General features: G+C 36.5%; 2 protein-coding genes across 4 annotated transcripts; both read right to left on the reverse strand.

The window, feature by feature from the left end:
• Window positions 1-206: 206 nt before the first annotated feature.
• LOC118050017 (uric acid degradation bifunctional protein TTL) lies at window positions 207-2,764 on the reverse strand. 2 transcript variants are annotated; one of them, XM_035060218.2, is made up of 6 exons: window positions 2,572-2,764; window positions 2,336-2,424; window positions 2,157-2,214; window positions 1,944-2,045; window positions 1,385-1,541; window positions 207-776 (listed from the first exon to the last, which is right to left on the reverse strand). In XM_035060218.2, exons 1-6 carry the CDS (start codon window positions 2,704-2,706, stop codon window positions 322-324), a joined length of 996 nt encoding a protein of 331 aa, XP_034916109.1. In that variant the 5' UTR covers window positions 2,707-2,764; the 3' UTR covers window positions 207-321. The 2 variants fall into 2 exon arrangements, with proteins under 2 accessions (XP_034916109.1, XP_034916108.1); XM_035060217.2 differs by having other exon boundaries at window positions 207-779; window positions 2,572-2,763.
• A 792-nt stretch (window positions 2,765-3,556) lies between these two features.
• Window positions 3,557-13,035, reverse strand: LOC118050073 (alpha-mannosidase At3g26720). 2 transcript variants are annotated; one of them, XM_035060299.2, is made up of 29 exons: window positions 12,317-13,035; window positions 12,149-12,232; window positions 11,957-12,045; window positions 11,623-11,797; window positions 11,249-11,368; window positions 10,995-11,078; window positions 10,849-10,920; window positions 10,523-10,636; window positions 10,340-10,440; window positions 10,166-10,259; window positions 9,915-10,082; window positions 9,732-9,821; window positions 9,000-9,065; window positions 8,852-8,908; window positions 8,403-8,622; window positions 8,153-8,292; window positions 7,901-7,969; window positions 7,696-7,755; window positions 7,533-7,604; window positions 6,880-6,927; window positions 6,643-6,762; window positions 6,344-6,409; window positions 5,367-5,479; window positions 5,182-5,266; window positions 4,962-5,072; window positions 4,789-4,884; window positions 4,545-4,592; window positions 4,166-4,234; window positions 3,557-4,059 (listed from the first exon to the last, which is right to left on the reverse strand). In XM_035060299.2, exons 1-29 carry the CDS (start codon window positions 12,527-12,529, stop codon window positions 3,841-3,843), a joined length of 3,063 nt encoding a protein of 1,020 aa, XP_034916190.1. In that variant the 5' UTR covers window positions 12,530-13,035; the 3' UTR covers window positions 3,557-3,840. The 2 variants fall into 2 exon arrangements, with proteins under 2 accessions (XP_034916190.1, XP_034916191.1); XM_035060300.2 differs by lacking the exons at window positions 12,149-12,232; window positions 12,317-13,035 and having other exon boundaries at window positions 11,249-11,375.
• Window positions 13,036-13,343: the final 308 nt, after the last annotated feature.

The following is a 13,343-nucleotide window of genomic DNA, read 5'->3' on the forward strand; positions in this document are numbered from 1 at the left end:
TGATGCCCTCAGCATTTTAAAAAGAAAATAGATCGAGGCATCATCAACTCCAGAAATTACTATGGCCAATTATTATAGCCACCATAACAACTGATCTGAGAATTGCCGGGGTGGAGAAGCATTAGGGAATGGATAATGCTACGCCCTCAGCATATAAACAAGAAAATATTGATGCATAACTGAACTCCACAAATGACAGTCACGGATTATTACCAAACATTGACACTATAGAATTTATGTTGCATTGGAACAAAGAGTTTGTGGAGAATTCACCTTGCATCATAGACAAATTGCACACATTAACTATCCTACCACAAAGCTCTAGCTACCTCGGTAAGTAGTAAATGAAAAGGGGGAAAATAGAAGGGGAACATGAAAATGTTCTCGGTTCTGCGACTCTTTGATTTCAAACACAATAGAAACACAGGGAAAGAACCCAGAAGGGCAATATTTACCTGTGTTAAAACTTATTCTGTATATTCCTGGGTTCACAACATCAACAATGTTCATCAGTTGACCACTTCGCCCATCAGCATCTGTGGTTGAAGACCCTTGAAATACCCAACCACCTACATCTGGCTCACCAAACAACGGACGAGGTTGAGTTCCCTTCCATATTTCTAGGCATACCTCAACACCTGCAGCTGGAGAGCCTCGAGAAACATCCAAGACATGGGTTGTAATTGGTGGACGAGTGCGAGTTGAAATTTGAGATGCCTTTCCAGATGAAGACTCACTAGTTGTGGTTAAATGCCCGCTAATGATACTCACACGATCTTCTAGAGTTCACAAGAAAATAATCAGTAATTCAAAGAGTCATAAACACATAATAGATGGACACGCAACATGTTCCAAGGAGGGACTCAGGACTAGATTGCAATCAAAAGCCAGAAATTACAAGACTTTTTTTTTCGTTTCCAAAACCTGTTTCTAAGAAAGGTCATGTATTATTACAAACATTTTAAACCTAATACAAAAACACTTCAAAACTTGGGATAGTTGTCTCAGGGACTTGTCTACATCGACAAAGACCTAAAAATTTTATTGTTCCATTTATTGTTCAAAGACCTAAAATCTTTATTTAATTGCATGGAGAGGTAGAAATAAAATAAACATGTAACCAAAGTATAATAGATAACTCAGGTGATGGGAGAATATTAAAATTGGGGATAACATATTGGGACTGTAGAGAAGGGATTCACAGGAAAATTAGAACTGCACATGCAGAGACAGTTAAGAAGGGTATTACATGAAAAGGGTGAGAAGGCAAGTATTGGGATGCAAGCAGTAAAGAAGTTCAGGAACCCATGGTGTTTCCAGGAAAGAAAAAAAGAAGGCTCCAAATAAATAAAACCAACAATAAAGATAGCAAAAATACAACCACCTTCTGCTTTCTTTACAGAAACTGTGGCATGTTCATTGCCTTTTGAAGTAGATTTTATTTTACTTGAAAAGAGCTTTGCAAGACGTAGTTCTGTAACTTTCATCTGTTCCTGGGCTGCGATCTCAAACTCAACTATGGGCCTGTTTGGATATCGTTTCTGTATAGAGCAAAATAAGAATCACACGTATTGGAATCTGAATCTCAAATGTTAAAGTGCAAGAAGTCAGAAAAGGGGCTAAATAAAGGGCCAAGAGAGATCAAATGTGAAAGTGTAAGGAACAAATTATGCATATGCAGCAGGAGAGAAGTTGTATGGCATGGTAGCAGAAGAGCACAGCTCGTGTAGTAGTTTTATGAGATCAGTATGGAGTAAATAGAAAAACACCAGCTCCAACAATGCCCCCATAAACAAGTCATGTATTTTATGTTTGGGTTAGTTGCGAGCAAACCTTGTCTTAAAAACAATCTACGGAGAGGTGGGTTTTTTGAATAACTCACCACTAACATAACTAAACTTGAAAAACTTGACATATATATATATATATATATATAAAGGTACCTTCAAGTCAGCAAGTATTTCAGCAGTAGAGCGTCCAGATGCACAAATAAGAAAAATAAATCCAAACTTGTGTCTATATCGAGCATTCCAGTCAGATAGTTCCTGCAACACACACAAACACACACGAGCGCGCACGTTAATGATAATTAGCACGAGAGTAGTAAGTTGTAGCAGAAGAAAGAAGAGAAGAGAAGAGAAAGCAGCATGTGGTACCTGTAAGGTGGAAGTGGTAGCAGTAGCTAAAGCAGTAGATTGCTCTCCCTTACTCCACCTACAGGGAGGGAAACACCAATTATCAAAATCTTAGTTTTGAATTTGTTTGATAGGAATCTGTAATCAGTAGAATATCAATATTAGTTAATTAAATTAAGGAGAAAGAAAAAACACTCAACTGAGCAGCAGCAGCAATGTGATCGGGAGAAGGGGAATGACCAATCTGAGGATGAGCAGAGAATGCTTCCAACCAACCATTCACATCAACCTATTAATTAATTAAATTAATAATTCCTTAGATTTCCCCAAATACTCCAATTCAATTAGATTCGATTCGATAATTGAAAAAAAAAAACCTAGGAAGAAGAAGAATCTAACGAGGCTAGATGGACAGGAGAGTTAGGTAGGGAGGTACCTTGTTGAACCAGATGTCTCTGGCAGCAGAGACGGCTTCATGGACAGAAGCAAAAGGAGAAGCCTTCACCATTTCTTTTGCGAATTGGGTGCTTCCACAGCATGCCAAATACTCCTCCTCTTCATACCTTTCCATTCTCTCTTATTTTACTGTATCTGCGACTCTGATTCACTCTGTCCTCCCCCTCTAAATTATTAGGGAATTAGGATATAGGATCGATCGATCCATATCGAGGGCATGGTTGTCATTTTACATCCTTATTGACATATAAAAAACTGAATTATTTATATAATTATTATTGAATTCCAGTTGATGATTTAAAAAACTGTTGTTACATGATTGCCATTTTGTTTTATACGATTATCATACAGCCGATTTTCCTTTTCTTTTTATTCCAATCTTAAAAAGTTCTTAAAATCATAAAAAAAAATCCCACAAATATTTTTTATATAAACATATCAAACCATTACAACACATAAAAAAATAATTTAATATTTTTTTTATACAAAAAACAATTTGAAAAAAAATTAATAAACGTTACAAAATATTATAAAGTGAAAACAAATACCATTTAATTTAGGTGAGAGTGAAATAACTGAAAAGCAGCACAAAAACAAAACTTACATCTGATTATAAAAACAAGAAAAAAAAATTCAGAAAGAAAACGAAAATGACACCATTGGAGGATGATCGGGAAGCCGGCCTGGATAAACTTGATGAAGAATTCTCCGCATGGAAGAACAAGCCTTTTCTCTATTCAGAAATTTTATCTCTGTGCGAGACTCACAACAGCTTTTAAGATTCTCTCAAGCCCTTCTCATTTCTACTCCCTAATTTTTTTCCCAATTTATAAATTTTTTAATAGTAGAAGTTGCTTTTCAAAGTATTATAACACTTATTTAACAGTACAAAGCAGCTAGCTGAGGGCATGTGCAGGTGTGATCTGCTTAAATCTAGATATCTCATCATGTGTATGATTGTTCAGTTAATTATAAATGCAGCTTGTTTCCTGAATACTTGGAGATTATCCTGGAGTTAGTCTTGACATGTTATGCTTGAAGGTTATGTTTAGAGATCCAGACAACCATGACTTGTACAAAGAGTTCACTGCGACTTGCTCTGAATCCTATTGGCCATATAAACCAAAGTTCACTCTGTTAATATTTTCTGTTTATTTGCTCAAAACTACAGGAGATTTGGGCAACATTTACCACACAAAAATAAGTCTCTTCTTGTGTGGGTATTGCAGAAGCCCGACCCTTTTCTCTTTCAGGAACCAAACATTTGGAGGTGATCAAAGTCTACGTGGAAAGTGCGGATTTCCATGGGGGCAAGCTCCACCACTAGCTTGGCAGGGTCAACAGGTCCTCCCCGCACCACCTTGAGTTCTTCTCCGGTGGCCCCTTCGACTTTCCACACCAGCCTCTTCTTTTCCATGTCCGCTCTTTCTTGATTGGCAGATAAGCTCAATTCTGTGACTTCAACTATCTGAAAAAACGAAAACAAGAACATGACTTTGGTTGCTAAGATGCTTACTGCTCTTAAAAGAATCTGTCCATCCATGAAAGGACTGAACAGTGCCTACTGCTTTTACCTTCTTCTTTGGAAATAGCATTTTCAATTCCACGCTTGCCATTACTGAATAATCCTTGTCCTCCCCGGTCTTCTCACACACCATGCCCACCAAAAACAAGAATTAGATTGCTCAGCATTGTTGTAATGCAGCATAAGAATAAAAAAAGTGTTAAAGAGTGCAGTGGACTGCCGCCCCGCAACTCAAACTTCCCTCTTCAAGAGTAAAACTAAAAGCAAATGATAATTCATTCTAGCAGAAGTGACACAAACAGCAAGTAGATAGTAGGCAAATAGAAAAAGGTTGCAACTGGTTGTTCCAAACACGGCCGAGTTAGTTTCATTCTAAAGAAGGCAGTACATATATAAAGGCTTAAGAGAGATAAGAGAGGAGCTACAACCTCATAAAGGTGAGCCAACCGAAGGAGCACTTTCCCGTTTTCAAGTTCCTATAAAGAAAGGCAAAAAATCTTTATTTCTCACACACTTGTAAGTAGAGATCAAATCAATGTGCGCTGTCTCGTGTTTCTTCAACACCCTAAGGTTATTAAAAAGCAATGAAGTGAATGCATCTTTTTTTTTCCTCAAGGGCATAACAAATAGCTTGTTTGGAGAAATTTTCAAGAGGAATTTTCTCTTGCTTACCTGCAGAGTTATGACAGCAACGTTATTGGGTAACGAGTAAGATGGATCAATTCCTGAAAAAGTTGGTAGTGGGAAATTCATCTCGGTACTTCCATCCTGCAAAACAGAAAATTGATCACCAAAGCAATACAGCCTCAAGTAACAACGTCAACATCAGAACTTTATTTTTTAACCTGCTCAGTGAAGGCTAACAGAACTGGAGAATATATCTCTTGGCCAAATGTTCGACGCCACTTGGCACCTTCTCCTAGTTGATCAATTCTGAGAAAGAACTTTCCTTGGATCTGAAAAAGAAATGTCACATCAAGACAGCATCTGTATCTCAATTTTCCAAAACCCCCTGATAAAGTCCAAAACCAGACTTGTGAATACGAGCGCATAACAGATGCTTACAGTTAAACCTTCACATCTATCCAAGACACAGACTGTCTCATTCAACACTTCACCAACACCTCTTGCATCGTCATGAAGCAACCTCCTATAAATGGATGTCATTAGAGATCGTTGCAACACAAGTAAACCTGACTGGAAAGAGGAAAATTGTTAAATGTAGTGAGAAGTAATTAATTCAGACAAACCTATGAAGCATCAGCTCTATTTGACCATCCACTAAGCTAGATCCTCCCACTGAGCGGTCCACCAACAAGGAGAGCTCTGTGCTGTTGTCTTGAATATAAATTCCAAGATTTACCTGTAAAATTAGAAGTACATAAAGGAAAAGCCAAAAAAATGTCCAAAAAAATTAACAAAATGAAAATATAAAAAACGAGTTTAATACAAATAACAGTGGGATAGATGTTAAGAAGGGATTCATTCTTTTGAGAGTAGGCCAGCTCCACCTAACTATGTCCTTTTTAGGCAAGTAAGCCATCTTAGCAGAGTAGGAAGAAGGAAAATGGCTTGACCAGTTTAACCAGCTCAGTTAGTCCAGGCTTTAACATGCATTAGTTTTTGGAAACAAAATTGCCTCAATCCTAGATGAACTGTTCAAAAAAAAAAATCTGTGAAGAGCTTTAGCATGCTAGGTAGCCCGCAGAAACTGGGTCTCTACAGCTTCCCAGACAGGCAGCACCTAATTGTCACGAAGCAAATAACAAGATGAACAGTCAACAAGTTAAGTCAGTGCTATCAGAAAATATAGATCAAGTCAACCACCAACTATTCTTTTCTTTTCTGTTTATGTCTAACAAAAGAATGTGGAACCCACCAGAATATGGAACAATAAATACCATACTGAAAGTTGAATGACAAATTTCACAAAGAAGAAATTGTTGGGTATCAGCAAGTACATGCACTTCAGATTTTAAATGATGCTCGTAGACAATTTCAGGATTACTTGCTAATTGAAGTTTATAAAACCGCTTCTCAATGTTCTAAGCAAACGGTCTACTTTTAACCAGCAAAACTTCCACATTGCCAGATTGAGAATACGGAGAGAACACGCATCTTCCAAGATTTAAAAACTAGACTGGCGAATGGACTCCAGCAGGATATGAGAAAGAAAAAAAATGAAGAGAGAGATCGTGACTTGAGATGCTTTACAGAAGAAACATACAGGGTAATAATTTCCAGCAATTGGTTGATTCACTTGGAGCTCCCAGTCTGTCCTTGAGTCTCGCACCTGAAAAAATATGGAAGAATAAGACATAAATACCACATTCGTACATAACAAAGTTAACATGAAAATAAGCACCCTCAAGCCAAGCTGCTCTCATACACATTCTTCTCTTCCAAATATCTGTACTAAAATTCTCATACAAAATAATAAACTCAGAGGAAAACCAAATAAGAATTGCTGTTTGTAAGATGACTTGAATGTTATATAGGATTGCAAGCAGTAACAAGCAAGTGTACCCGTTTAATGAAGTCACGTCCATTAGAGTCTGTGTAGAACGTTCTGTTGCTCTTTATTGTGGTTGTGATTTGGGTTGTGATTTCTTTCCCTGCTCCATCATCTATGGGTATAGGCCCAATCTGAAGATATGTACATGAATATCATCAAATCAAAACGCATTCTTTCAGTGATAAAATAACCCTAGCCTAAAGGAATTTGCACTCTTATAACAAAATTGTTGCAAAAGGGTAACTTACAGTGAATTCAACTTCAGCATGCTCCTTTCCTTTGTAGACCCTGGTAACCTGTGCACGGATATGGCATTGTGTCACTGAAAGTAAAAGAGACAAAATTCTTTGTTTTTTTTTTTTTCCGAAACAAAAACTCAAGACTCTTGTTTTTCATCTAGTTAATTTTATAATAAAATCAAAGAAGGTATTCAAAATATTCAGATCGAGAACTCACTGCCTACTGCAATTTCCTAATTTTATTTTGATACACTAAATTTAAAGCTCCATCTGAACTTTAAGTCTTCTCTCAGATGAAGTGGTGAAAATCAACCAAAAAGTACACTGGTGAATGCACCCAATAGCAATATTTACAATTTGTAGGAGAAGTGATGGCAAGAGAAAAAGATGAATGTTTAAAAAAGTTCAGCCAGCCCTAGTTCCACTGAAAGACTACCTAATCACAAATAGACTTTATGGCTGAAGTTGCGCAGCTCTTTCTTAATCTTCACACAATCTCCAAGCACTTGATTTATGCTTTATCAAGGCCTTATTTTACATAGTCAATGCTAAATGTAACTTCATTTTTTAATATGAAAATTAATGTTGTTAGTAATAGAAACAGGAAGGTTTTGTGATAGAAGTTGGTGCATTAGTAGGAGATTTTTTGATAAGTTAACCACCTGTGATATCCATGAATTAAGCTGTTGGTGTACTTCATCCAGTAGTGGACCCCGCATAACAGTCAAAGGAACCTAGAACCAAAAAAAGGTCATTTTCCTTCAATTGTTTGATATTTCATGACTGCACGAGTTTATGATCTAAGAATTAAATGAACACAATTACCTGGTATTGGGGTTTTATTGGTAATGTACTGTTTGGTCGAAAAACATATGCCCCAGAGGCCTTCAGCATGTAAAATGAATATCACCCAGGTAAAGTTACAAAATAATTTCTGAAGTAAACTGAAAACTAGAGCAAGTACTGTAAAATGCAGTAAGTGGTTCACAAGTATAAGAAGTCAAGTTTGGATGCTTGGAGATTTGCCTACCTGTGGATCTTTATCAGTGCCATCATTTCCAGTATAATAACTGTATGATTGTCCAGCAGTGGAGGTAACCTTCAGTAATTAAAAAAAAAATAGAACTATTAGCAGCATTAAGAGTCTACCGATTGAAGACCTTCATATACTAGTGCAAAGAGTTATTCAAAGAAACAGACAACCAAAAAGTGAAAGGATAAATATATTATGACTGCAGGATTAAACACAAATCAAGTTACTTGACATCAGAAAACATTATACCAAGCTTCTGCTATTCAAATAATGAGTGAGTTTCCCTTCATCTGCAGAATAAAGTAGCTTCAAATTTCCTTGGCCAACTTCTACGGTTTCATTTGTACTTTCATTTGATGTCTGTACGAATGAGATAGTTGAACTAGGGCCTTCAACAAAGTGAGATTACAAAATAGAAATCCGTCAGTAACTTGGAAACACTGTCCTAGTCATTCATTTCACGGTGACATATTATTACAAGTGAAGATAATATTGCAACCTGTCTTTTTTGCTCCAGAAACGATGTAAGTGTTGAAACCAAGGGGTGGTAGGGATGCTGAAAATGCAAGCCAGTACTTAAGTGCCTCACGTGGGAATTTACCCAAATATGCTTTTACATATTTCCTTCTTATGTGTGGTGTTGCATTTGATATAGGTAGAAGCTGAGATTCAATTTCTCCCCCACTAGAATCTCGAACCACAACCTTTTCAGTGGAAACCTATGGCAAGTATGAGCTCAAGTTAGTTACACTCAGGAAACCATCAAATTTATCTTTAATGACTGCTGGTCACTTTTATAAATTGTTTTCAGTTACAATTGCACAAAAAGACAGCAGATCATTCAATGAAATAGCCCCTCTCCTTCATTTAGCAATAAAAACCATCCAAGAGGCTCCTAGAGTAAAAATGCTCGATAGAAAAGATGAGAGCAAAGATTTAAAAACTCACTGGAATTCGTATGACTTCCTCTCTTTTCCATCCTAGAGGATTGTAAACAACCACCAGCTGTGAGAGATGGAAGAACCCAAGATGGTGAGTGAATAAACCATCTCTAATCTTCAAAGTCAAATCATGCACAAGGGGAAAAACCTCTTACCAAGCTTTTCCCATCAGACAAGTCAGCTTCTGAAGAAGGACAGTAACTTATATTAAGAAGCGGACACTGCCAACAAAATTCACAGAACAGATTTCAGCAAACTTTTCCTTTCAATGTCAACAGAAAGGACGATCTAGTATAAAGTTGCTTAAGATGCAAAAATATCACTATGAACAATAAACCAGGTTATTCTCAGAGGATGCAAGGAAAGGGGTGAGGAAAGCAGAAAAATAATGGAGCATCCTCAATAATATTTCATGTCTGGCAACTTTTTTAGATACTATATATCACAAAGAACAAACAGACAGATTGTTTTTAATTTATCACATGGTCAACTCAATTAGGGTTCCTTTTCTTGTTTTTCCCCTCATTCTCTATTCAATTAAAGTTCTTTTACTATTTTTAAACTTAGCAATCTATGTAATGGTAAATTAGTTAAAAAAACAATTATTTCAATAGTATTTTTTTAATTAATAAAAAAATTAAACAACTTGAATAATCCACGTGCATGTATATTTTTAAAGAGCAGGCAGTTGTAACTTCAAATCTTCACTCTTCCAAGGCTTACACTGCCTACCAAACTAACCCTATAGAACCATACACGCATCAACAAGTCTTCAAACCAGTTACGTTCATGATAATATCCCAGCACAAAAACTTAAATCTCCCCAGGGGTAACTTTTTGAATAGTTGCAATACACCAAAGAAATAGCGCGAACAAACAGATATTACTTGCTGAAAATTGATGACAGTGTTCCCTTGTCTGATATTTGAAGTTGACTCTGCCAAAGAAGCAAGTGAAGAGGCAACCAATTTCTCAGCCTGCAGCGAAAAATAAGTGAAATGTATCAGAAAAGTGATATATTTTAATACAAACATGCCTAGAATTTTGTTGGACACCAAACTGATAAGCACCTCCTTATAGCCAATTGACAGACGCAGAGCATAATCAGCGGCAACATGCTGCCTTTCTGTACCACTAACTGCATCATGATGTTGTGCAATTGCCAAAGCATCAGCAAGAGCATCAGTGTTTGGCCCTGAAGTATTTCTGCCTTTAAAGAATTCTAGCTGCCTTGCAGCCTAGTTATAGAGCAATAATGTTAGCAATGGAAATGAGAGCATAACAGGATATTTAGAGAAGAAATAAAGGGCCCAGATCTTACAAGATAGTATCCACTCATCAATCTGACATATCCTTTAAAGGCTGGCCTGCTTGTAAAATAACCAGTCCAGTATGCATTTGGATGATCCGCATATCTGGAAAGCGGTTATAATCTTTCAGCAAGGTGAGCAAAAGAAGCATGAGTAGGATATCAGCATTACAACATAAAACTCACGGGAAAAAATCTTCTGTTTTGAGAGGCCATTCTTCATCTGCTGCATGTTTCAAATCGGTATAAATGGATGGGGTTGAATATAGAGCATTTACCCGACCATCCTGAGAGCTATTCAATCAATACACTAGCACGGAATCTATACATTTTCTTTTTATTTGACCTTCTTATGGCTGTAGGAAGTACCTGATTCACATAATGAATGAACTTGTCCATCTGCCTGAACCATGAATTTGCATACTGATAGCGAAAATCCGTCCCCATCAGCCACATTATATGATTTGTCCTGGTTACATTAGCCTAAAGTGGGAAAAGAAGAAGAGATGGTATGTTTGTTAACTGCCATTAATTGTATCTAAGAATGGACAATTAATGGCTCTTTGATTCTAATACTTAGACTCTAATCAGCCTTTAATCCCATCTAGGGCAATTAAAATACAACAGATAAAAATCTAAAATCCAGCATAGAGCAAACATTTGGAGAGAATAAATAGCCCTTTTTTATATCACACCTGAGCTAAAGCAGCAGCAACAAAGGCATTGACCCTCTCTTGAACGTTATAGTCAAACAGGAGAACATCGTCCTTCAAGACAAAAGCAATGTGTTGATAGGAATTTCAAAGAAAAACAAATCCTATCATTCTTTAAATATAGGTACCTGAATAGGAGGGGACACATCATTTATTTCAAATGTGAATCCATCAGGAGGGTCATAATGCCTAGGAAATATACCGGTAAATATCTGCACGTGGAATTGATAATGCAAAGAAATTAAAAAAAAATGGTTCAAATATTACAACTATGTAATTATACCTCAATAAAGCTAGCAGTGATCAATAAATGGTAACAAAACACAATTCTGATATAAAAAATGTAAAAGGCAAAAGAAATATACAGATTTAATATGCCAACCTGCGAAGTTGAACCAAGGGACTTGGAACCCTGCCAGACAACCTCAAGATTCTTCTCCTTCAATCGCTTAGCTCTATCTTGGTAATCAATTCGAGCAAAAAAGAGAGAGTCGAATCCTAACTGCAAACTAAAACAAAAACTTAAGCAAGTGGATTCCAGAGCTTTACTGACAAAAAGAGATCGACACACCATGTTTGCAATGAATGATAAGTAACTTGGTTTGAGACTCCAACATGTACATACACAAAACTTTGGCTGGGTTACATAGTTCTTGATGGTAGCACAGTCGATCACATATAGAAAAATTGTAAGAGATAATGCTGAAAGTAATAAACAAAAAACAGTAAGGAAGTTCAAAAGGTAATCAGATATACCTCAGCACCAAGCAAATAGGCTTGAACAGCAGAATGTCCAAAAGGGTCAATCTGCCAACCAACTCTTGGAATCTGACCAAATTCATCTTTGATATATTTGTGGCCTAAAGTTGTCTGATCAATCAAATCAATATAATGCGGGGTTGCCTCATCATGCATACACATGCCCCCATTTCTTGTTCCCAAAAAACAAGAAGATAATAAACCCATCATCAGTTAAGTCTAGAGAGAGTGAACTTCATCATTAACTAGTACTTCGATAGCAGCTAGAAAGAAAACAAAAGGGAAAAAAAGAAAAGAGTGAAAGTTAATTGAAAAGTGGAAGGGGAAGTACATGAATTCAAGTTGACCAGAGTTGACAAGGTCCTTGACTTTAATCTTCATTGCTTCACTTTGCTGTCTCCACCATCTCTGGAAGAATGCCTGGCCAAATTGAGCCCCAAACAAGCAATTGATCATGACCAAGAAATATCTAAGAAAATAGAAAGTAGGCTAGTAGTTGAAAAATGAGAAGAAGGGCACCTACCATCTCTACATAGATGAACTTGCGATTCTTATCCTCAAACAAAGAAGACATTACAGAGTCTATCACATTCTGTACACACGCTCCCTATACACACACGCACATAAAGATTCGTCATCAACAGTCCAATTCAAGAAAGGAAAAGAAAAGGTAGGAGAAAAAGAAGCATACCCGGATAGAATTGTTACCGCCAAAATAGTACTGATCAACAGTCTTCAACCACCCAACATCATCGTGAGAGTGGGGTACCAAATGAACGTTAATCTTGCCAGGAACGATTCTCCCTGTGGTGTTGTAAGCTATGTACTTGGATTCCACCGGCAACCAAAGCCCCCCCTGCAAATAGATTGTTAAACACCACAGCAACATCCCCACCACCGCCATTGCTGCTACTTCTTTTACACCTTTGCTCTACAATTCAGAAGGAAAATGATGAAGAAATCATGGGAAAAGGAGTACTGATCATGCTATCTTTGTTTTAGCCAAGTCTCAGTGATGGGTTTTGTACTGCTCTTCTTCTTCTTCTTCTTCTTCTTCTTCTTCTTCTTGTGGGCAAAGTCTTGGACCAATCTAATGATGAAGTCTCGCTTATTTGGAAAGCAAGACAGCTCCTTTTCTTGTAATTATTAACTCTGTTGTGTCTGGAGCGGCGTGCACACCGAGATTTCTGCTTCTTTTCTTACAATTTTTTTCTTCTTTGAAAGTGATATGATGAGAAAATGGATTAAGTAATTAAAAAAAAAAAATGGGAAAGGTAATCACATCAAAGAAAAACAAAGCAAGATATATGATTGTTAAACTTGGCTCGGCTTAGCAGTTAATCAAGAAACCTGGAATTGAAAGCTGAAATCGGATTAGGTTTTTAGTTGAATTACATAGAACAATAGCTTAGCCAAACCCGGTTAACCTAGGCTTTTAATTTTATTTAGATTTGTTTCAAAAAAAAATATTTATCTCAGCAAAAATATTAATTTTATATATTTTTAAGTATTTTCTGGTAATTTAAATTATTATTGTTAAAAATAAAAATAAATAAATAATTATTTTGATTTATTAGTTTAAACATGCTTTTAATAACTCAATTGTTCCCATCAAACTTTGCCTAAACTCATTCCGGTTAATATTTTATAAAATAAAATACTATCATTTTAATAAAATATATTGACTTATAATTAAAGTTAATAGATTCATCTAACAA

This window comes from Populus alba, chromosome 2 (genome assembly GCF_005239225.2).
Source record: "Populus alba chromosome 2, ASM523922v2, whole genome shotgun sequence".
In the NCBI taxonomy this organism is placed as follows: domain Eukaryota; kingdom Viridiplantae; phylum Streptophyta; class Magnoliopsida; order Malpighiales; family Salicaceae; genus Populus; species Populus alba.